General features: G+C 35.8%; 1 protein-coding gene across 4 annotated transcripts in view; it reads right to left on the bottom strand.

Moving 5' to 3' along the window:
* Positions 1 to 26,110, bottom strand: part of NEDD4 (NEDD4 E3 ubiquitin protein ligase) — a 133,588-nt gene that overhangs the window by 58,172 nt on the left and 49,306 nt on the right. For 3 of the 4 annotated variants that reach the window (XM_060618453.3, XM_060618454.3, XM_060618455.3), the window contains one exon: positions 23,900 to 23,953. In XM_060618453.3, the coding sequence (XP_060474436.2) occupies positions 23,900 to 23,953 (54 nt within the window). Of the gene's footprint in view, positions 1 to 16,130; positions 18,439 to 23,899; positions 23,954 to 26,110 lie in introns of those variants that run through there. The other variant, XM_060618452.2, reaches the window with a different exon arrangement.

The raw sequence follows: 26,110 nt of genomic DNA, 5'->3' as shown, positions 1-26,110 counted from the left end.
GGGGCCTTGCAGCACTGGGAGGGAGGCAGACCGTGAGAGGGATGGATCCACAGAAGCACAGTGTTGGGTGTTTGCACGGTGCAAGCAAGTTCGGTGACAGGAACTGGTTCCCTTTGGGATTTTGGCTGGGGGGTGGGAGAGGGAGATGGTGCTTGCCAGCACCTTTGTTCCCCGCCGAGCTGAGCTCTGTCTTCTGGGACTCAACAACTCTCCCTCTTGGTGCCCTCTCGCCTTCCCGCTCTCCGAGCAGAGCTGTTGACTTATAACACTCCAGATGTTAAGTCCCGCTGGCTGTCAGAACTCATGCCAGCCCCTCCGCTTTTCCAAGCCAGACTTGGGGGTTCCAAAGCAAATTTCAAGAACCATTGGCTCAGTTGTGATCATGTGATGTTCAGCACCAGGTAGTACTTGTATTGCAAGACATCACTTGCCTATCAAGCTAAAATTTATTATAAATGTTTGCTCATCTTGCAGAATACTTGCAGAACAAGTTACTTGCAATCCAAGGTTTTACTGTAAACATGAAATCATAATAGCTGAGTTACTTTGCTTTCACCCTAAACTGTCATCCAAACATTTTAATATAAAGATAAGTGGGGATACCAGGATATGTTTTTTCCTTTTGTAAATGTAATATTTTGTTAAAAACATTAAAAAATAGAGATAATAGAAGATCATATGATTCCTAAAGATCAAGAATAAAATAAAAACCACATTATAACAATTTTTACAAAGTAAGGTATTTAATGTTTTCAAATATCATAAACTCATTTAAAGGAAAATATTGCTATTAGACAAAACTGTGATATCTTAAACAACTATCAATAGACCCTTTGAATAGGCCTATACGTATAAAATAAATTGAATCAATAATCAATAATGCTCCAAAACAAAGCACCAGGCCCAGATGGGTTCACTGGTGAATTCTACCAAATACTGAAGGAAGAAATTATACCAATTCTCTATAATCTCTTTTAGAAAACAAAAGCAGAGGGAGTACTTCCTAACTCATTCTATGAAGCTAGAAGTACCATAAAACCAAAATTAGGCAAAGAAATTACGAGAAAGGAAACCAACAGAGTGTTATCTCTCATGAACACTGATGTAAATAGCTTCAACAAAATATTAGCAAACTGACTCCAACAGTGTATAAAAAGAGTCATACATCATAGCCAAGTAGGATTTATACCAGGTATGCAAAATTATTTCAACATTTGAAACTCAATTATTGTGATCCATCATATCCACAGGCTAAAAAAGAAAAAAATTACAAGATCATATTAATAGGTGCAGAAAAAAAATTTTACAAAACCCAACAGCAATCCATAATAAAAGTGTTCACTGAACTAAGAATAGAGGGGAACTTCCTCAATTTGACAAGTTATATCTACAAATAACCTACATCTAACATCATACTAACAGGTGAAAAACTAGAAGCTTTCCCACTAAGATCAAGGATGCCCCCTCTTACTACTCTTTCACCATTGTAGTGAAAGGCCTAGTTGATATAATAAGAAAAGGAAATAAAAAATATACAGATTGAGAAAGAAGAAACAAAACTGTCTTTGATGATATGACTGTCTTTGTAGAAAATCCATAAGACTGGACAAAAAAATTCCTTGAACTAATGAGCAATTATAGCAAGGTCACAAGATAGAAGAAAAGTCAATTGTTTTCCCATATACTAGCAATTAACAGGTAGAATTTGAAATTAAAACCACAGTATCATTTATATTAGCATCCCCCAAACAGAAATACTTCAATATAAACCTAACAAAATACAAGTATAAGATCTATATGAAAAACTATAAGCCTGATGCATGAAGAATAACTAAATAGATGAAGAGATATTCCATGTTCACAGACAGCAAGACTCAACACTGTCAAAATATTGGTTCTTTCCAACTTGATCTATGGATTCAAGGCAATCCCAGCCAAAATCTCAGCAAGTTGTTTTGTGAATTTTCAAAAACTGATTCTAAAGTTTATGTAGAGGCAAAAGACCCAGAACAGTCAACAAAACAGTGAAGAACAAGAACAAAATTGAAGGAATGACACCACCTCACTATTAAACTACAACAATCCAGACAGTGTGGTAATGGTAAAAGAATAGGTAACTAGCTCTGGGGCACCTGGGTGGTTGGTTAAGTGTCCAACTCTTGATTTCAGCTCAGGTCATGATCTCATGGTCCATGAGTTCAAGCCCCATTTTGGGCATGGAACCTTCTTGGTATTCTCTCTCTCTACCCCTCCCCCACTGAAGCGCCCCCCCCCCCCCCCTCAAAATGGGTCACAAACCTAAATAGAACATGTAAAACTATAAAACTCCTACAAGATAATACTGGAGAAAACCTAGATGATCTTGGGTTTGGCAATGATTAAAATATAATAACAAAGACATTATCTATGACAGAAATAATTGATAAGCTGATTTCATTAAAATTAAAATCTTCTGCTCTGCAAAAGACACTGCCAGGAGAATGAAAAGACAAGTCACAGACTGGGAGAAAATGTTTGTAAAAGACATATCTGCTGAAGGACTATTATCCAAAATATACAAAGAACACTTATAACTCAACAGTAAGAAAACAAATAACTCAACTAAAAAATGGGCTAAAGATGTTGACACCTCACCGAAGAAGATAGACAGATGGCATATAAACATATGAAAAGATGTGCCACATCATATGTTGTCAGGGAAATGCAAATTAAAAAAATAATGAGATACCATTACACACATATTAGAAAGGCCAAAATGTAGAACACTGATGACACTGAATGCTGGTAAGGATGTGGAGCAACAGGAACTCTTATTCACTGACAGTAGGATGGCTAAATAGTACAGTACAGTTACTTTGGAACATAGTTGGGCAGTTTCTTAAAAAAACTAAACTTACTCTTACCATATGATTCAGCAATCATACTACTTGGTACCTACCCAAAAGAGTTGAGAACTTAAGTCTGAATAAAAACATGCACACAAATATTTATAGCAGCTTTGTTCACAATTGCTAAAATGTGGAAGCAACCAAGATGTCCTTCAGTAGGTGAATGGATAAATAAACTAAGGTACATTCAGACAATGGAACATTATTCAGTACTAAAAGAAAAAGAAAAAAAAAATCAAGCCATGAAAAGAAATGGAGGGAACTTAAATGAGTATTACTAAGTGGAAGAAGCCAATTTGAAAAGACAAGATACTATATGATTTCAATTATATGAAATTTTGGAAAGGCAAAACTATAAAGATGGTAGAAAGATCACTGGTTGCTAGGGGTTAGGGGATGGAGAGATGAAGAGGCAAAGTTTTTTAGTGCAATAAAGCTACTGTGTATGATACTATAATGGTGGGTAGATACATTCCATTATAAATTTGTCCAAACCCATAGAATGTATACCACCACGAGTGAAAGCTAAATTAAACTACAGACTCCGGATGATAATGATATGTCGATATGGGTTCATTAATTGTAAAAATGTATCACTCTGATGGAGGATATTGATAATGGGGAGGCTGCATGTTTCAGGGTAGGGAGTATATAGGACATCTCTGCGCCTCCTGCCTATTATTGCTATGAACCTAAAACTTCTCTAAAAACTAAAGTCTATTAAATGAAAACAACATGTATTGAGAGATTTGGAATTCTTTAGTTCACAAACTGAAGAGAAAGAACCTATCATCTTATGGCTAGAAATTGACTCTAACAATGACATAAAGTCAATAAAATAGTGTCCGAGTCACTATTTTCAATGAGGGATAAAAAGTAATAGGGCCGCCTTCTTTAGAACTACCATTTGTTGCATAAGGAGTGGCTTGTGGCCATCATATAGGACTTCCTAACTGCTAATTATCTCCTTCTGCTAATTTGCTGTATAGGTCTTATTTATTTCTTTTGTACATCTAATATTGATGTGTTTTTTTCTCCAAGAATATGCATAATCAAAATTGAGTAAAAAAAAAAAAAGAATTGTGCTTTAATTTGTGATAGGGCTTTGAAAAATACTGTATTCCTTTGAAAATATACCTTGATTTTGATTTAGAGTCTTATGAAGAAGTCCTTCCCCAGATTTCTAGTCTGTATTTTCCATGGTTGACCCTTGAATAGCATGGGTTTGAGCTGTACATGTCCACATAAGTGTGGAATTTTTTGGATAAATACAGTACAGTACTGTATTTTCACTTCCTTATGATTTTCTCAATAACATTTTCTTTTCTATAGCTTACTTTACTGTAAGAACACAGTATACAACATATATAACATATAAGATATGTGTTAATATACTATTTATTGAGAATTGACTATTTACTGTATACTGTAAGTAGTTAAGTTTTGCGGGAATCAAAAGTTATACGCAGATTTTCAACTGTATGGTGGCTGGGGAGGATCAGTGCCCCTAACTCCTACGTTGTTTAAGAGTCAACTGTGCTTTCTATTGTGTTCTTTTCATGTATTTCCTATTACTTAACTGTTAACTTGGATTCTTAAATTTATATATGATTCAGTTTGTACATATATAAAACAACAAAATATGTTACACACTGTGGTACTTTATAGTTTACAGTGCACCGTCATGTACTCTCACAATATTGTAAGGTAGATAATAATAGCTCCCTTTTACTGAGAACCAACTATCTGCCAAACAGATATGAAATTTTCCATCCTCAAGACAACTCTGCCAAGTTTCATAAATTTCATATTTCATAAACATGAAATTAAGGCTCAGAAAAGCATAAGAAGAATAAGAGGAATTAATATAACTAATTCATTATAGTGTACATTTTCACTCTACTCAGGGATGAGGAAGGTGGGTATCCTAGATGTTTAAACCCTAAATGCAGATTTGTGGTGATTAAGATGGAGGTAAGGTGTAGTTTAGGTGATAAACTCCAGCTCCTAACAATAACCTTTTAGTTCTAGGTTCCAAAGGGAAAACCTCAGTTTTATTGGTAACAAATATATTATCAAAAATTATCTGATTAAAGAAACAGAAAATCCCACGACAAATAATTGACATGCTCAGCCCCAAAGCGAAATGAACATCATAAAATAGATGAAGAATTAGACAGACACAAGTTAAAGGAGATGTACCCATCTTGAGCTATGTCATTACTAAAATGACCTCGATGCCTTCGGTAGAGATCCAGTCAAAACAGTTTTAGAACTAGTGTTAATTTTGTTAAGTGTGAAATTGCACAGTAGCTTTATATATTTAAAAGGTCCTTAATCCATTACAGTTGCACTCTGAAATGTTTATGGTAAAATTATATGTTTCATGGGATTTACTTTTTAAAAACCCAGGAAAAAAAAGGAGGGGAGAATATGGATGACATGATTGACAACATGTTGCTAATGAAAGTAGGAGCTTAATGGGGGCGCCCAAGGGGCTCATTGTATTATTCTTTATATTTTTGTATGTGTTTGAAATTTTCCTTAATAAAAAGCTTAAAAATAATTGAAAAAAATAGGTAGTTTACAATCTTTTAGGTAGTTTATAATGGTTATTGAAGAAAAAGAATACAAGGAAACTCATAAACAGTGTTAAAGGAGATAGAAACACACAGTATGTGTTATTTGATCAATAAAATTAATCAGAAAGAGCAAAGTCATTAACAGTGTCAGGTCACAAGTCAGAAGAATAGAAAAAGAAATATTTGAAAGATACACTGGTTGTCTAATAACGTGTTTAAATAATAATCTCCAAACTTAGCTTTCACTCAACAATGGCAATAAGAAAGGACTTGACCCGGACTCTGTCCGAGTGTAAAAGTTACTCATCGGACTGCATTCAGCTCAAGTGGAAACTTTCCTTTAGACAACTCTTCTTTTTTTTTTCTTTATGATGCTATTTTTACTAGAATAACCTGCCCCAAGCAGCTTTATCCTGTAGATTCCCCCGCTGCACGGTGGGATGAAAGTCCTTGGCTAGTGATGTAGTAGAAAAGTGCTTTAGAATATATAACAGAGCTGAGTTTGGGTCTAAATATGACATTTACTAAATTTACGATCTTGAGTAAATCATTTTAACTTTCCTGAACTTGTTCCCTTATTTCTAATACGGAGATACTCATTGCCTCAGAGAGTTTTTTGAAATGTGATATACAATATGATGTTAACTGATTTAAGCTTTCACAGATATAGGGTTAAGAGTTTTAAAAACGATATAACAGGATTTTCTCCAAGTTAAAAAAAATCATAGTTAACATTTCAAGTTCAAGTGACAGTGAGCATCCAATATTACATTCCATTAGGAGGCCATGACCATCACCTCTTCCTTTTGTTCTCTATCCAAACACATTTTTAATAGGTCTATTGTCTTCCTCAGGGTGATAATCATGTGTATTACATTTAAATAGATTGCCAAGAATGCAAAAGGTTAGGAAATATGTTAAGGAAACCACCTATTCCATTACAAAGAAGATTTAATTTAGTCTTTCTGGAAGAATCTTCACTTCTATAATATACACAATGTATATTCAGACAAAGGTATGAAAATCAGGTACCTCACTTACTGTAATTTAACGAAATTAATTACAGTACCTTAAGGATTTAGTAAGTAAATATCACTTTTAAGGCATGGTTTTACCCTGAACTAACTCAGTTTCAGAAACTAAAACAATCACCTTCATTCATAGTTTATCAAAACCATAGTTTATCACTATAGAACATAACTGGGCAATCATGTGAAGTTTTCTCTGTGGGGAAACACACTAGCCTCTGAGAAAAGACCTCTAGATACTGACAGTCAGACGTCTCCCAATGATGAAGCCTCCCAGTTTAAAGGCCCCACACAATTACAGAGCCTCCTGATCACTTGGTCGTGACTCACTCTGAAATATGAACAAACAGCCAAGGTTCACCAGACACCTGAAGGAAAATGTTCAATAACAAAGAGAAATGAAAAACAATAACAGCAAAGTGACCCAAAGGAACAAGAGACACTGTAGCACTCGCAACAAAACTTAGAAAAAGAACTTGAAGTAAAATATTCTCAAAGAAATAAGAGATTGTATTTATAAAACAAGAATAAGAATAGGGAATAATCAGAAACAAAGACAGAACTTTAGAAATTAAAATAACCAAAATTTTAAAATTAAGAAGAGAGGGAAACTTGGGGGAAATCTTCCAGAAAGTAAAAAAGGAGTCAAAGAAACAGAAAACAGGAGAGAAAAGTAAATTATAAGAGCAATCCAAGAGATGCAAACTTTGGCTCATAGGAATTCTAGGAAAAGAAAACACAGAAAAAGGCAGAAAGGAAATCTTCAAGGAAATTAACCTGATTTTTAACACAGGCACATGTGTTATCTTGATAAAAATTATATAGGCAATCACGTATATCAGGATTTAGGTGCTCACCTGCCTAACGTAGGTCTATGGACGTTATTATATATTATACTGTTACACTCTACTTTTTTTTTTTAATAGATTATGCTGTCTTTCTCATCTAAATTGTAAATTCTTCAAAGCCAGGAATAATATTTGCCACTTAGGGCAGGCACATATTCTATTTCCGATAAATACTTGTCAAACTCATTTGCTTTGAAGATGACTTTAGTTTCCAGTAAGCTCTGTGATTGTTTAAGAGGGTTCAGTCTTTCAGCCTCGGTACAAAAGGTAAAGGTCATTCTTAGCTAAAACAGTTACTTGAAACCCCAGGAACAACTCTGAGAATCTAGATCTCACATCGTTTGGGATGAAATCATTTTACTAAACAATGATAAATTTAAAGTTGGTCAAACAGCATTTGTTAAAATACCCTGACAAGTTTTGGCCGATTCAATCTTCTTTTCAGAAAACTTGATCTGAGCCTCCATCCAGACACATAGTTCTACGATACCAGTTCATGGAATATGTAGGCTATGAATCAGACTCTACTGTGGAAACTAATCCTTGAGTCACGATCATAATATTCCATTGGCATCCACCCCAGGGACAAGGTATTCATTTAAGAGTGCCACTCTTTCATGCAAAGGATGAAGCATCAAGTAGTTCCCACTCATCATTACAGTCATCTCTTAAATATCCTAGTTTGGTTATCTATTTGGACAAGGCTGTCTGGTCACCCTCATCTATCAGGATTCTACAGTCATCTCTACTCTCCCAAAGGGTCTCTTAGTTTTGGTCATTAATTTAATAAATATTTATTGAGCATGTGTTTTGAGTAATGCATTGTTCTAGGTACTGGGGATATAGTAATGGATAAGCCAAAAAGTCTCTGACTTAGGGAATTACAATTGAGTAAAGTAGAACCAAGAAAAGATTACCCATTTGTTTAATCCTTTCTCTAGAATTCTTCTCTGATCAATTCTGGAAAATTTACATTTTTCTATCTGTTTGCTTGCCCATCTATTTCTATCTCCCTTTCTTTAACTATTTTCTTGCTATGCATCCTTTTCCCCATTTCTTACCTGAAATGTTTAATATCTTATTTGGCTCCCTAAAAGCAGGCTAAGCCAAGAACAGCTACAAAGTCTATAAAAACCCAGCTACCGATAAGATTTCTTAAACTGTTCCAAAGGAAGGACAGTTTCTAAGATTTTCATGTACTGCTTCATAATTAAGAAGTAATATATACTTTTAAGCATTACAAAGTTATATATAAATGATTTCTACATTTTCTCCTTATAGAGTTATCAAAAGAACAGTTCATAAGTAAGCACTGATTATATATAGTGTTTCAATTCATTACATTAGGCCAGTGTAATATTTAAAAAATTCTTAGTGGGGCACCTGGGTGGCTCAGTCGGTTAAGCGTCTGCCTCTTGATTTCGGCTCAGGTCAGGATCTCACAGTTTGTGAGATCAAGCCCAGTACCTAGCTCTGCATTGACAGCACGATGCCTGCTTGGGATTCTCTCTCTCTCTCTCTCTCTCTCTCTGTCTCTCTCTCAAAATAAACATTTAAAAAAAATTCTTAGTAGTACCCTGACACTGTACAGAAAAGTATATTGAAAACATTAAAAATGTTTACAAAGAGAAAGATAGAATATACTGCTTGAAAAAGCCAAAACATTTAAGAAACATATAACATTTAAATTGAGTATTTTTCAAATCTCATGCCAAGAGGGAAAAAATTAATGTATGTGACAATTTTAAGAACAACATAACCAGAATTACAGCCATTATAAATTTAAGAGACTTCCTCAAGTAGAATTCCAAACATTATAGACTAATAGTTTTAAAGTCTTAAATGAAACTAAAATGTAATCCTGGAAAAATTTAATAGTTAGAATTCTGTCAGAGTCATATCAAAGGTCTTTTATAAGACAGGTAGGCAACCTTGCTCTTCAATGTTTCTTGGTCCAAACAATCTCTTCTATATTACATGGTCTCAGTCAATAATGAGTCTAAAGCCTAAGTAGATTTAAAATTCTTTGCAAATTATTTTCGCCCTGGCCACACCACAGTATACTTCTAGCTCTGCTTTATGTAAAAGTGGGAGAAGGACTCATTGGATACGTCAACTATAAACTGTATTACTGTTGGTGTGCCTGGATGGCTCTGTCGGTTAAGCATCCGACTTCGGCTCAGGTCATGATCTCGCGGTTTGTGAGTTTGAGCCCCGCGTCAGCTCTGTGCTGACAGCTCAGAGCCTGGAGCCTGCTTTGGACTCTGTGTCTCCCCATCTCTTGGCCCCTCCCCTGCTCATGCTGTCTCTCTCTGTCTCTCAATAATAAATAAATGTTAAAATTTTTTTTTTAATTGTATTACTGTTCTCATAAGAGAATGGTTTTCTCAAATTATGTTTGAGAAATTAGCAGTATTGATAGGCCTTAGAAGCGTGTTAGAAATATAGTACTATCAGGCATCCCAGACCTACAGAACCAGAATCTGCATTTTAATAAGATCTTCAGGAGATGTACATGCACATGAAAATTTGAGAAGTACTGGTCCAACTGACAACTTAAGGCATTTTCCAATTGCAATCTTCAAAGCATTAGAAGGCAGCTTGCCAACAAAAGTGTGAGAGAGAAAGGGAAAAAAGGAAACTAGTCTTGAATAATATTATTTTAGCTATAACATAAAATGTTACACACTCAGCTTTTGTAAGGGGGACAAAAGCTTAAAAAAATATGTTAAGAATGTTTCTGTACTTAACAAACAACTGAATTTAAAAGACATTGTCCATTGTACCACAAATACACTTGATGTAAATTGGTTTTTGCCTGGTAATATTTTTCTATTATGGAAAATCACAAAATGTTTCACAGTGTTATGGTTTTGTAATACACCTGCATCAAGAGAAAGCCTGATGTTCCCCCTGCCTGTCACCTCCATAGATATCCTAGAGCCTAACTAGAAACATCATGGATTTACTTGGTCAAGAAGTTCTTTGTTGTTACTAGCCCATGAACTGAACTACAACGTGCATAAGCCAGTTACCTGCTTACCCTTTCACATGCTCAGATCTGCTCTAGTTATATCTAAGTTTTATTAAATCTCAGCGTAGGTAAAATTGCTTTTCAACAATTGTTCCCATGTTGAAAGTCTTCCCTAAAATATCTCACTGAGCTGGGACACATTTTCTCACCTCTTGTTTTGAAATGCTTTCTTATACTGCTAAGTGTCTGTCTTCATCTGATTATAGTCTTCTGGTCTCACACATGGCAAACAAAGAATTCTGAACCACACACTTGAGCAATACTTCAGGTATTTCCTGGATATGCCAACAAGATCACTGGTTCCCATTCTTAGCATTCATTCACTCCTGCTAACCACCCTGCTGACCTCAACACACAGGCTGGCCACATGCAGGGACTCTGCCTAGCCCCTTCTGCCTGGTCCTGGTCCTGGTCCTGACTTCTCCCGGTCTCGCCAGTTCACTGTGACCAAATGCAAAGGGAGAGGGAACCTAGAAGAGTGAGTCCTCACAACTCCTAGGACATGGTGGGCTCCATATCCTGGAAGAAGCCTGTGACAGAAAGACAGAAATGCGTATTTTCCAAGTAGTGTGCAGCAACAGACCTTCAACCCTGACTTGCTTTCTATGTGGAATCTCTGTGTTTGTTTTGTCTCCTTTTTGGTGGTACAGAGAGTGATGAGAAAGTTAAGAATAACACTGTTCAAAATGAGCTGTGACTATTCATAGGCAGCATTAAGTTTTCTCTTCTAATGTGTTCTTTCATCTCAGATTACTGAATCTCCACTTCTGGTTTCACTGCTCATGTTCACTTATTCTGTGGTTCAAAGGTAAAAGAACAGAGATATAAGCCCTTCCCCCCCCCCCCCCCCCCCCAGAGAACAGGCTGTAATATCCTCATGGACAGAGAATTTGTCTTGTGCATTTACATCCACCCAATACCATGTCTTCTTTATACCAGCCATTAAATACATATTGTGCCTACACTAACTCATGCCTCTTTTATGACATTGAACAAGTCTTTCTGCTTCCTTACCTGTTGCATTCTTTCTTCAACCAGGCTTTCACACTATCCTCCTGAACCCACTCTTGCTAAAGTCACCAAGGAACTCCTAACTGCCACATCAGTGGATGCATAGGCTCTGTGGTGCTATATGCTGCCCTCCTTGAATTTTCCCTTGACTTCTGGGCTTCCCTGCTCTCCTGGCCTTTCTGTCCCTCCAGTGGCTCTTTTCTTAGTCTCCTGATTATTCCTTCTTCCACTGTCTTCCCAAAGCTGGTGGTCCCCAGAATTCTGATTTACCACCCACTCCCAACTCACTTTTGTGCTTTTTAGTTCATCCTTACCTAAGGCCTTAACTAACTGGTAACCCCAAGCTACATTTCCAGCTCTCTCTTCTCTTCTGAATCCTGATTCTGTATCTCCAACAGCCCTACTTGACAGCAGCACTTAACATATGCACTTAACACACTTAATACCACCCTCTTAATACATGAACCTAGTAATGCATGATTTCTTCTTGGCCCTCCCAACCTGTCTTTCTTCTGGATTCTCTATCTTAGTTCATGACATCACCATTCACCTAGTCATCCAAATTAAGAAACTTTGGTTCATTTATAATCCACGGTGTCGTAAGAATTTATCACCTAAAAACATAAAAATGAGCACATCATACACTCTCAGATAGATTTCCTTTGCCTAACTATTGTCAGTTAGCAAGAGACACCCTGTTTTCTCTTCAGCATGAGGTACTACACCCAATGAAAGTCCAACCCACTTCTAGTGTATCACCTCCTCCTACATCCCTGGACTCCCTGTGCTTGACTCACACTGAACTATTTACGGTGTGACCCTTTCATGCCTCTAGCCTTGTAAGTGCAGCTGCTTCTGCTTAGAGCGATGATTCTCAACAGAGGTCAGTTTTGCCCCTAGTGGACACTTGGCAATATCCGGAGACATTTTTGATTATTACAACTAGAGGCGAGGGGTGCTACTGGCATCTAGCGGGTGGAGGCCAGAGATGCTGCTGAACATCTAAGGCACAAGGCAGTGCCCCCACAACAAAAAGTAAACAGCCCAAAATGTCAACAGTTCTGAGACTGGTGATCCTTGCTCTAGAATATCCTTGCTTTCTCTGCCTGGTGAACTCCAACTCACCTACCAAGACTCAGCTCAAATGTCACCACCTCTGTGAAGCCTTCTCTACCAACCAGGTCATCTCCTCCAGACAAGAACTCTTGCACCTTTTTTACTTTCTCATACACACCTCTATTTTAGCACATCACATATTAGACTGAATTTCTGCTTGTTTGTTTGTTTACCAGTGTGTCTCTATTACTAGCATGGGAGTTCCCTCAAGTAGAGACTATATTTTATTATCTTTTATTCCCAGGGCTTGGGTGAGTGCCTGGCAAATAGTAGGCACTCAGATGTGTGCTAGGTGAATGGATTAAAGAAATCATATCTATGGAGAAGTAGAAAGTGTTTCAGAAGCAAACAATTCAGCTCCCTAAACAACTCTGAAGTTAACATTACAGTTTCTCAGTTCTAAGACCTATACATTCACAAGCATACATTTCTTACCAAATTTCTAAGACTGGTCACTCACAATGTTGCATCATGGTTTTAGCCAATGTTTATAAACCATATTGGATTTTATAGGAAAGTTTCAGTGTTGTTCAAAATAAATTTAACCAAATGTTTCTAAATATTCTGCTGGAGTTAATAAGGGCAGAGAAAAAAATGGAACTCTAAAACAAATATATATTTAAAACACTTATTTTAGTAAGAACAACTAACTAAATTGTTTAAATGTCTAATCTTGAGATTAGTGTTAAAGGCTTTTGAAATAATTAAGACATAGTTTTTTAAAGTTCTATTACACTAGGCTTGAACAATTTACCTCCCTGGGATGAAGCAACAGAAAATGAAGAAAAAATTTTATAACAAAGAGAATAAAACATAAAGCCAAAGTATGGGATAAAAAACATGCATGTATGTGAAGAATGAGGACATGTACAAACTTGGGCAAAATGCTAAGGTATTTTAAATAATAGGGTAACAAAATCTCTGAGCATCCTTACAACATAACATGGGAGGTTTAGAAAACAATAGGTAGGAAAAAATATAATAATGAGTAAACCATTATATAGAGCTTAGAAATATGAAGAGTAATTTTGGTAACTAGATAAAAACTACTTCTTGACTGGGCTGACAAAATATTACACACCATGTTAAAATATCAAATATCTACTTTCAGATCAAAAGTCATTATTTCAGAAAGTATATATAAACACATGCTGGTTATTGTTATGTTCTTTGATAGCAAATGAATAAAATAAACATTATCATGCAGACTACAAAGTCCCATTTTCATTCTATTGTAAACACAGAACAGAGCCCTGTTGCAGATACAGGAAAAAGTTCTCAGTAGATTTTAAAAATTAGCCATTAATGAGCTGTTATTGTAGAGAACTAGAAACTGGATACTATGCTGCTAGAGACTGGTAGCTAAACACATAAGAAAAGAATCCGTAGACTGTCAGTGCTTTAGAAACCAGGGTCCCTGACCAAAGCAGTGATTTAATTTCATGGCTGCTCAGTACAGATAGCTGACATTACTAAATGCTACTCTAATATCAACTTGTTAAATGTGAATCCAGACTCAGCATATCAGAATACTAACCCAGACTAACTGGAGTCATGGGAAATATTTTGGGAGCTGTTTATTTATAAATGAGTTACAATATACCACTATAATTAGATTAATATATAATTATTGATAAACACAGGATTATTTCTAAAACCCCATTATTGTTGCCACTGCTAAGTTTAGAAAAAACAACACTAGCATTTTCCTCGTAAAACAACCCTTACCAATCAATTAGATCAATTTAGATCTAGTATATGTTGAATTTAATGGTCACTAGGTTGCTTACCAATACTTTTATAAAGAGTTGTTTCATAAATATTAAATGGAGGAACACTTTAAAGCTCTCCACCAAACTGCACACTTACGAACTATTTATAATCCAATAATCCCAACAAAAAATAGAATCTGCACAAAGCTAGACATTTGGCTGTCACAAAAAAAATATTTAAGTTAGCTTACCTAAATTAAATAAAACTAATAGAAGTGTATATTTTTAGCTATGCAAAAGGCATTTAGTCACACTTTATTAAAAAACATTAAAAATACCTCTTTTTCAAAAGCATCATTAATAACAAACTATAACATTACCGCAAAAATAAACTATTTTAAGGCTATTTCTATAAATATATTTATTCACAAATATTTTGAGGTTAATTATTCCTTTCAGATTAATTATTTCATTAAATGTATAATAAGTTTACAAGGTACATGTAATTCAATTAGCAAGTTATTAATATGTTTCTTTATAGTGTCACTTCATTGCTTTCTTTTGAGGGCAAAACAGTTTGATGGATTATAATCTCCTAAAAGTTGTTTTTTTTAAAGTTTCATAAATGAAATAATCCTAAAACATAGGTCAGAATTGGAAATCTAATCTTTATTCATCTTCAATAAAGTAGTTGTTTATATTAACATCTGGGCATTTTATTTTATTTATGAGATTTCAAAAGAGATAAAACTATCAACTACTTGATATTTTATTTACCTAAACCTCTTTGTCCAGATGTTTAAAAAATTTTTTTAATGTAGATATTGAGTGTTATATAAACACAGATAAACAGATAAGGGTTTTTTCCCCCCTAAACTATTATGTAGTGTCATCTAGAATTGGTTTAGCCAGAAAAAAATTTTAATTTCCTGGAATCTGGCAAGACTTTACAAATACAGAAAATTTTAAAAATCTACTTAAGTTCAAATACTTTGGAAAATCTATTTAAGTTCAGATACTTTGGAAAGACTCAATTATACAAAGAACTGTTTTGGTTAAGATTCATTAGAGTTAAATTGCTAATATAATAAATAAAATTATCAAAATAACAAATTAATAAAGTAACTAGAAAAGTATGGGAAATGCCTAGCAATTGAAACCAAATTCAAAAAATATAAAATTTAAAATTCAATATTGTTGAAAGACTGAGTTAAATTTTAGAAGGCAGTCTTAACTGGTAGCTAAAGGAAAATCTGGGTGGAAACAAAATTCCTGTGGTTAAGGCTATATACAAATGCAAATGCCATTTATCTTTCCTCTGCTTTAAACGTGCAGCATAAGAGTTTTTATCAATGTTCTAATAAATACATATATTTTAGAGAAACATTTTCTCTGTGTTCATTTGCAACAATATTTTCACATTTTTATGTAGGCTTTTTATTGTTTAATATTTTAAATAAGCATTCTATATTTTACTTAGTTTCACAATGATTAAGGAGGGAAGAATACTAAATGAACATTTTTGAAAGTGGGAATAAAATATGGAATTAGATATTAAAATGCCATGTTACTGGAGGAAAGAAATACACCAAGGTAAAAATGTTAACAAAATAAATTATTATTTAAAGCTTGTTTTTATGCAACAGAAATGTGTCATGGCCTAAATCACTTTGGAAAGTTTTTTTTTTTTTTTTTAATGCACATTTTCAACACTGGTAAAATAACAAATAGAGTTATAAACTATTGGGGGTTCTTCAGATTTACAAATACAAAGATTGGGACTATAAAACACTTGCTAGCTAAGGACCAGGGAAGTACATAAAACTGCTAAGTTATAATAAATTTTAACCAAATAGTCCATAAAGCTTTTCCAGAATAAATTAACATTTACCAAGACCACAGGAAACTTACCTTACAAGAATGCTTTAAAGAATTAGATAGTTTATTTGTGAAATCTCTGTTACTGTCTCTTGATAAATTATCAACTTTATCTTCATTTCCAGCTGCAAACTTTATGAGTAATTGCGATGGTCCCCCCGTAGAACAATTGTGCTTAAGGCGGGATAAACAGGAAACATTTGGATAAGTTCCTCCCAATGAAATACTTCTTTGTAAAACAGCATGATTTTTGTTGATCTGTAAATTTGGTCTTTCCAACTGTCCATTGATATTTATTTGGTAATCTACATTTTGGGAGGATGGTAAACGTGCAGATGTCCTATGCATAAGCTTACTGCACTCTGAATCAGAATTAAGCTTAATTTCTGACATCTCTGGTTTACAATCACCATTTGTTGTTTCACAATCTAACGTAGGTGCTTTTTGTTGGGTGAAATGCACCGAAACGCAAGTATATCCTTCAGATGACTTTTCACAGATAGTCTGATTCGGACTGTTATTTGCAGTAACAATTTTCTTTTGTAATGAGCCCTTCCTGTGAAGTGGTCGTATGTCTCTTACTTCTCCAGGAGTACAGATTGTTTTAGATAACCGAAGTCCATTGACAGCTGTTGAAAGAAATCCCTTAGCACCAGGACCATCTTCACTGTGGGCAAATTCACTAGGAGAAATTATAAACTGGTGTGAGGTTTGATAGGATCCTTTGCTCGGAAGAATATCTGTACTTGTTGGAGAAGTTGGTGGGGTATTTGAAGGACTCCTAGGAAAAATGACTAAGGATGAACAACGTTTTAGTGGAATTTTCGAGTTCCTGCTCACTGGCAATTTCATAATTTCTAGTCCGTGCTCCAAGTCATCCTGGACAAAGGGAACGGTACTTGGACTTCTTGAAAAAATTTCACAGGGAGTAGTATTCCTGTATGGCACACTTCTGTTGGAGGTGCTGTCGGAAGATAAATTTCCACCAAGAAAAGTATCATCAGTTGGTGGAAAAGTATAACCACTGCTGTCACTGATGATACTGTTTGTGTAGGAACCACCACTTGTGATACTTGTGCATGATCCATAATCACTACCATTGCTGCTGTAAGACCCATTCTCGCTGGTGGAACAGTTACTAAGGCTACTGCTGCGAAGGGCAGAACTGCCTACATGGTTACCATCATTCACAGCATTCAGTTCATTATCAGCCACAGCATTGTTGTAAATACCGTCCTTCAAGACACACATAAATGAAGCATCATCACCATCAGCTAAGACATTGCTAGACTGAAGACATCCACTGTACCTTGTTGGCTGTAGTGAAATCTGCAGACAGCTGCTCTTTTTATTAACGTTTTCAGGTGAAGGAACAGATGATCTTTCCTGAGACTTAACGTTTTCCTGTATTAACGGAGCTAGTGCAGTCTGTCTAGGAGTCAGCTTCATTTGAACAACGTTAGACGTTGAAATCCGTGTTGGTCTTTTGAAGCACATGTGAACATTGTTATCCAGATCATCTCCGGAGGTTTCTGACAAAGGATAAGTATTGCTTCTTCTGGCTGCAAAGTGCAATCGTAAGCTTTGTGCCATTTGTTCTCATTTCCAAACATGTTAAGGGCTGAAAGTCATAACAAAGATCTCTGTCGGGAGACAGGCTAGAAGCAGCTGCACTGCATCGAAGGAAAAAATCATTTGTGGTGCCTAAAAGAGCTCTTAAGTAGTAGTCTTTATCCTAAGTAAAACCTTAGATACCAGATATCATAGAAAGAAAAAGACGACCCATTCCCGAGACTGACGTTTCCAAATATTTTTGAATCGCGTGTAGTCAAAATGCCTTCACTTACAAAGCACTTGATTTCCAGCGACCTTTAAGCTGAGCTCAGCTGCAGCACACTGCCTCAAACACTGCCAACCTTGTTTCAATTATACCTTCTCCAATTTGCATGAATGAGTAACACAAGAACAACAATCTTCTAGCATTTCAAGTTGAAACAGTATTTTTTCACTCCAGCTCTACTAAATGAACATTTAACTATGTGAATCACAGTGCCTATACTTTCTCCAGCAGAGTTTGACCACTAATATTTTTACCCATAAGGATAGAATTACAGGAAGTTGGTAGGAATGAAACCCCATGTAATTGAGTATCAAATCAAGGATTGAATTTCCAAATAGTAGCCAGAGTAGGGAATCTCATCAAGTCAGTTGATGTAGAAAGGCATATATTCTGTTAGTTTTTTTTAATGAGTAAATTCAAACAGTTGTATAAATTTGGAAATACTAAAACTTTGAGGTTCTGAATTAAAACTCTAGCATTAAATCAAATAGATAAGTATTTTAGCTTCCAAAACCCTACTTATAAAAAGTGAAAGCTTAAGGAGAGCAATACAAAATTAGCCTAGTAATACTATTGAAAAATTGAGCATAGGTCTGAGAAAGAAAGGTTTAAGAGAAGCTGTCACCAAGCTTTTTCTCCTGTAATTTTAAGGCCTTTTCCAGCCAAGTAGTACAGTCTTTAAATGATGCCATTTATATTTTGACTATTACAACTCTGCCAAGAAATAGCCTAAGCAAACATTCCTTTAAAAATATATGCAGATTAGACAGAAAAACTATACCCCAATATAGTTTGAGCACACAAGATATTTTATTCCACTGTCTCTGCAATTCATTCACTTAAGAGAGTGTTGTGGTAAGTAAAGAAGTCTAAAAAGGATTTAACACATCAAATAAACATATCTCAATGCCAATTCTGTTCTGAAAACTCTAAGAGCTCTTTGCTGGCCTCTACTGGTGTGTTGAAACAATCCATGTAGCTGTTTGATATCTAGAGAGAAATACAAACCAAGCTGCATATTTCTTTGTATAAACAAAGTCCATACTTGTTTACATTTTTGAGTACTAGCATTGCCCTCGAGGTGGAATTAGTTACTACTGCTGATAGAGCTCCCACAGTACAGAACAGTAGACTGTTTGTTCTCCAAGAGCTTGCGATTTTGTATATATATTTTTTCTGCTTTGTATTTATTTAACCTTTACTTTATTTTCAGTTTACTAGGTAATAAAAGTTTAATATTTTAATTTCTCCCCCAAATGTCATAGACCAAGTTTGGTATTCTATTTGAAAGAAACAAAGTTATTTTTAAATAATACTCTAGGGTATATTTAAACCCCTTACCTGAATTTTATAGCTGGAACTCCAGTAATAAATATATACTGGCTCATTCATAGGAGTAAAAAGTAAAATAGTTCAGTTGTTTACACCACATGGTACTACACCCAAGTTGTATTTTTCTAAGTAAGATTTTTTCCAAAGTAAAAGCAAATATGTAAAACATATACTTGCACTTTGTTTAAAAAAGAAAATGCCTTAAGATAGATCTGTTCTCAATCACAGTCTTCTAAACAGTATTTTTAATCAATTAAGATATGATAAAATAGAAATATGGAATTTGTGAAATTATATTTCTGTCTAGAATGATACAGCACTATGTTTTGGAATGTGTACAATAATTGCAAACTTAGCAATGAAATTATTATATTATTTTGGTTTTATATAATCTACCTCCTTTACGAGTTTACAGACTTCAGGAAATATTCCCTATAATCCTCTTTCCTTATAGAAGGAACAGTCCTAATCTTTTCACTTTGCCTTCAAATGACTTCAGCTTTTCTTCTTGAATTAAGTTAGGGGTCTCATAGCTTAAAGAACAAACACTTCTAATAGGCTAATTAATAGGATCTAACTGCTCATACCTGTGGCCTAAAACTTCTAGTTAAACTCCTCCGGTTGTTGATATAAAATAATGAACCTCAGGTATTTGGCTAGATAAATGTTTTCTCTTTGGTAAGCTTCTCCAGAAGCATCAGTTTCATGTCCCCTAACTAGGTATCAAGCTTCCAGACCATGAGGACGGTAGCCACACATTTCTTGGGACATTTCTGGGCTCATGCTCAGCGCCAAGTAAACACTAAGTAACACCAGAGAGGAGATTAAATGGATGGATGGTCACACTTACTCTGAGTGCCTAATGCTTTCTTTCAGGAATTTTTTTTAAAAGTTGACCCAGGGGTGTCTGGATGCCTCAGTCGGTTAAGCGTCCGATTCTTGATTTAGGCTCAGGTCATGATCTCACTGTCGTGAGTTCTAGCCCTGCAACAGGCTCTGCGCTCACAGTGCGGAGCCTGCTTTGGATCCTCTGTCTCCTTCTCTCTGCCCCTCCCTCCCCACTCCCTCAAAAATAAGTATACGTTAAAAAATAAATAAAAGTTGATTTAGCTATTACTGGAAATACTGAATATTGAAGAAAATTAAATTAAATATTGAATATTAAAGAAATATTGAAAAGCACCACAGCTGGATCGGAAGGAATGATGATTGAAAATTTTCAAAGAGGGGGCTTAAGACAAGGAAAAGTAAGGCAAGAGAATGATATGCACTTTCCAGCCTGCCAGTCTGAGTTTAAACTGTAGACAGGCTAAAGAATTTGCATTGCTGGTTCTGGGCTGGGATTGCACAGGATCTGTACCACCATTACAGCAGTTCAGTGGAGAGCCTGGGGTAGAATGTAGCCCCTTAGCCAAACAGATTCCAAAAGAGGAGCATCAATTCCAAAAGAAGAGGTGGAGAGCGGTCACACCCTCATCGGGGAGGAATCTAAGCAAGTCCTGTAGAATTTCATACTCTGGAATGAAATGGATAATATCTGAGGATTAGATTGAAGCTCAGGACCCCACATTCTGAGATGTTTGGTTATTGATTATCTACACAGAAAATAATGTGATTAAATGTCAGGGATAGACTCTGGATGACACTAATCATTGATTAGAAATTTGAAAGCCAGAGTCCACTGTGATGAACAATTGTATGTGTCAATGTGGCTGGGCTCTTTTGCCCAACTGTTTGGTCAAACAGTAGGCTAGATGTTGCTATGAAGGTATGTTTCAGATGTGATTAACATTTAATTCATGGGGCGCCTGGGTGGCTCAGTTAAGCAACCGACTTCGGCTCAGGTCATGATCTTGCAGTTTGTGAGTTGGAGCCCAGCTTCCGGCTCTGTGCTGACAGCTCGGAGCCCGGAGTCTGCTTCAGGTTCTGTGCCTCCCTCTCTTTTTGCCTCTCCCCTGCTTGCACTCTCTCTCTGTCTCTGTCTCTCTCAAAATAAATGAATGTTAAAAAATTAAAAAGAAAAACATTTGATTCAGTAAATTTTGACTAAAGCAGATTACCTTCCATAATGTGATGGGCCTCATGCTATCAGCTAACGGCCTTAAAAAGCAAAGCCAGGTTTCCTGAAGAAGCAATTGGACTTCAAGATTACAACATAGACACTCTGCCTAAGTTTCCAGCTTGCTTGCCTGCCCTACAGGTTTCAGAATCAAGACTGTGACATCAACTCTTACCTGAATATTCAACCTGTTAGCCCTGTCCTACAGATTCCAGACTTGCCAGAATCCACATGACCCAATCACAACCACATGACCCAATTCCTAAAATCAAATCTGAAGCAGGCTCCAGGCTCCAAGCTGTCAGCACAGAGCCTGACACAAGGCTCGGTCAAACTCACAAGCCATGAGATCGTGACCTGAGCCAAAGTCAGACACTCAACTGACTGAGCCACCTAGGCACCCAAGCGTACTCTTTTTCAAAACAAGTGTCACTTATATGACAAACATTTTCCACAGGACTAGAAATTATCTGCCTAAGATTTTATCCGTTGCTCTTTGTTGTACATTTCCAAAGAGTATTTGTTAGGAAAAGGATATGTTCTTAATTTTGTTGTGAATGCTATACGAGAATAAACACAAATGACATTTACAGAGGCACAGGACATTTACTGCCATACAATCAAGCCTCTTACTCTACCAATGGCTATAGTTTCTATGACATCTCAGGTGATAAGTAATACTTCAATTACCTGCTAGGACTAACAACAAATCAGAGGATTAGAATGACACACACCACCCTGTTCTAATGATTTCTTGCTCCCTTTTCCTAGTAAAGCGAGCTTCTTGAGAAAAGCTGTATTTCTAATTGAGAGCAGAGTATCCAACAGAGTTGATACCCTAAATGGCATACCTTAGTTAACATACCACAGAGGGATGTATTCACAGTGATACTACTTTAATAAATTCAAAAATATGCAAAAGGAAACTATACTCAGGGGACACATATGTATATGACGAACAATTTTTTAAGGCAAAGAAATGATAAGCACAATATTCAGGACAGTGTCTACTAAGTGCGAGGGAAGAAAAGGAGATGTGATTGGGGAGGGGAAGTGAGGGTTGTAGAGTTTGGTAATGTTCTAGTTCTTAAGTTGAGTCGTAAGTGCATAGGTATTTGTCATATTATTAAAAAAAAAGATTTATATTACATACACTTTTCTATATGTTTATTTTATGATTTAAAAAACACAAATAGTAAATTCTACCTGGTCCCATCTAGAAGGAAAACAAACCTGTAGAGACAGAAGGCAAAAATCTCTATTCTACAGAAAATGCAAAAATACAAGCAGAAAACAAACATTTCTGCATATGACCATATCTGATAAGCAAATCTTCAACATCTGTCATATCACTCAGCCTTAAAGAGTTAGATTGCAGTTAGTGATCAGTCTCCTTTGGCAATAAAAACACCCTTTTGCTTATTATGAGGCTAATTAATATATTTTAATTTCAGTATCTTCCATTAGTAGTATAGTTATCATTTCTTGAGGGAAAAAAACATGTCATGTAGTCCAACACTAAAAACAAATTTTAAAAATCCAGTTTCTTAGTTAGCTAAGAAGTGAATGTTTCTTTTTTGGTGCCTCTGTTTAATAACTGATATGCCTTACATAACACTGTTCTTTTTTTATGTTCAAATTTTACAGGTTTAAAATATATATGTAAGATGCTAAGAAGAAGATTTGGGGATGCCTGGGTGGCTCAGTGAGTTAAGCATCCATCCAACTTTGGCTCAAAACATGATCTCATAGTTTGTAAGTTCGAGCCTCACACTGGGTTCTCTGCTGTCAGGGTGGAGCCTGCTTCAGATCCTCTGTCTCCCTCTCTCTGTCCCTCCCTTGCATGCTCTCTCTCTCTTAAAAATAAATGTACATTAAAAAAATTTTTTTTAATTTAAAAAAATTTTGAAAAGATGCGAAGGAGAAGATGTAAAATAGTATTCCTAAGAGACAAAATTAGGAAAAGGATAGGACTTCAAGATAGTCTTTAGGAGATGAGGAATCAGAACTATCATTTCACAAACATAAAATCAGCTTTAACTTTGCCCTTTTTTTCTTTGCCTCTGTAAGAGCTCGCAGTCCTTTAGAGGCTTTATCAGTGTAAAGAGGACAGTCTTCCTTTGCAGAAGAGTGGGAAGAGGAGAAGGCATGAGACACATAAGTACATACAAGTAACAGAAGAAATCCACTGTAAGGAGGAAGCACAGGTGCAGCCGCTCAGGGAGAAGTTTCCCTGAGCCTGTGCATACCCATCAGGCCATGCTGGATGAGGGTGAGGGAAGGCAAGACAATGTGGCCAGCTTTCCTGCTATCCCATCACCTGCCACAACAGGTCTTGAGTGAGACTGTAATCTGGTGAGAACTGTCAATCAAGAGATGTGCCTGGGAGGAGAATGGAAGGGTAGAAAGTAGCACCAAGAAGGAAAAAAAAAAAGTATCCACCTCTCCTTTTTGCCCAGAGCCTCCATAACCACCCCAAGTCATCTCTCACATCACAGATTCCCAGCGTATTACCTCTGCTCTACTGAGATATACCCTGGCTTCGCATCACACTAGTGCAACATAACTTACCAATCGATTTTCATCAAATACTTCAAATAGAAGCCGGTGCTGCTGAGGATGGACCTAAGTTAAGAAAAACACAACCTTTCTTTAAAAACAAGTGAACATCAATCAACTTACCGACTCTGAGATAAATTCTTGAAAATGTTGCCATTTCCTAATTCCATTTAGGTGTATTTTAAATTATACGAGACACTTAATACAAAAGCAAACCAATCCTATGTCACCCATTTTCTAACAGCTTTACCGTAACAGTGAAGTGGATTTGAGTGCTTATTTTTACATTTTTAAAAAATAGAATGAAAGAAAGGAAAATAAAATGTCAAAAAAATTATTTAGATATTTGCAAGTACTTAAAAAAATAGGTTATAGGGGTGCCTGGGTAGCTCAGTTGGTTGAGCGACCGACTCTTGGTTTAGGCTCAGGGCATGATCTCATTGCTCTTGAACTCACTGCCAGCGCAGAGCCTGTTTGGGATTCTCTCTCTCTCCCCCTCTCTCTCTGCCCCTCCCCTGTGTGCACACTCTCTCTCTTTCTCTCAAAATGAATAAACTTAAATATATATACATATATATATTTATATATGGGTTATGTTTTAACTTATTATAAATTTTATTTACTGACTTCTCATTTATCAAGGTAGAACTACCCAAAGTGGATACTGACTTTATGGAAACTAGTTTTCTGAATCCTTTTTAGTAATGACTTTATAGAACCATTTGTTGCTTCCACTACATAGACACAAGCAGTCAAAAAGTAAACACTTAGTTTTCACTTATAAATAAAAATTAATGTGCAGTATTTTATTTTTCAAAGCTGATGCTTTCATGTTTGCTGAGATATTTCGACATCGAGTTAATATCTACTAAATATCAAATATGAAGAAAATCTTTAATAATTTTTATACCAGAGATTAAGATGACATACAAAAAATTCTCACATTTAAGTTGATTTTTTCCCTATGAGAATAAATACATTACATTAAACACTGTGATATTTTAAAACTTTGGTTTACATGTTAAAAATATTGGCAGTCTTCAGCAAAAGGTCCAATAAGTGTGAAAAATATATTTAGATACCTAAGCCAATGTCCAGTCTCCCTTATGTCCTTCTGAGAACATAATCTTAATTTTACCTGCAGCAGCATACTCAGGGTCACCACATTGTACCACTCTTGGGGGAGAGAGGCATTAATTTTTTAAAACTGAAGTATAGGATACATTCAGTAAAGTATAAAATTTACTAACCTTAAATACACAGTCTTATGACTTCTTTTTCTAAGAATTATCAAGAGGTAGAATTCTTTTTTTTTTTAATTTTTTTTTTAACGTTTATTTATTTTTGAGACAGAGAGAGACAGAGCATGAACGGGGGAGGGGCAGAGAGAGAGGGAGACACAGAATTGGAAGCAGGCTCCAGGCTCTGGGCCTTCAGCCCAGAGCCCGACGCGGGGCTCGAACTCCGGGACCGTGAGATCGTGACCTGAGCTGAAGTCGGACGCTTAACCAACTGAGCCACCCAGGCGCCCCAAGAGGTAGAATTCTTATTTTAATCTAGGCAGACTAATTTCAAACTATATGCTCTTAATTACTAAGTTATACAGCCTCTCAAAGTTAAAAAAAAAAAGAAAATTTTGAGGTAAATGATCCAAAAAGTAAAAACAAGTAATTGTATTAACATTAAAAATATATATATTTCATAGGAGAAAGCATTAGGTAGGACTACAGGTTCAATCCATATCATTTAGTGTTTACAATGAAGATACAACTGCAATAAGCATATATAAAAAATGCCATTAAGGGGTGCCTGGGTAGCTGTGTCAGTTGAGTGTCCAACTCTTGATTTTGGCTCAGGACATGCTCTCAGGGTCATGGGGTCAAGCCCTGAGTCGGGCTCTAAGCTGAGCATGGAGCCTGCCTGGGATTCTCTCTCTGCCCCTCCCCTATTCTCTGTCACTGTCTCTCTCAAAATAAATACATAAATAATTTTTAAATACCATTAAAATATACAAAATACATACTAGTGAAAAGAAGGAATTATTAAAAGTAAATGTGGTCTTTATTTTTGAAATTTTCATAGTGGCCTCATTTAGAGCAAGATACGTAAAGTACTCCAATGGCAAGTTAACAAAAGTTGCATTTTTTGATATTAGACAGCAAAGTTTGATACACATTTATTCAGTTAATTTACTTGGATTCTCTTCATTCTTACCAATTTTTT

The sequence above is a fragment of the Panthera onca genome, chromosome B3, assembly GCF_046562875.1.
Source record: "Panthera onca isolate mPanOnc1 chromosome B3, mPanOnc1 haplotype 2, whole genome shotgun sequence".
Lineage (NCBI taxonomy): Eukaryota > Metazoa > Chordata > Mammalia > Carnivora > Felidae > Panthera > Panthera onca.
The sequence above is the reverse complement of the archived record's forward strand: the minus strand, read 5'-3'. Positions and strand labels throughout refer to the sequence as shown.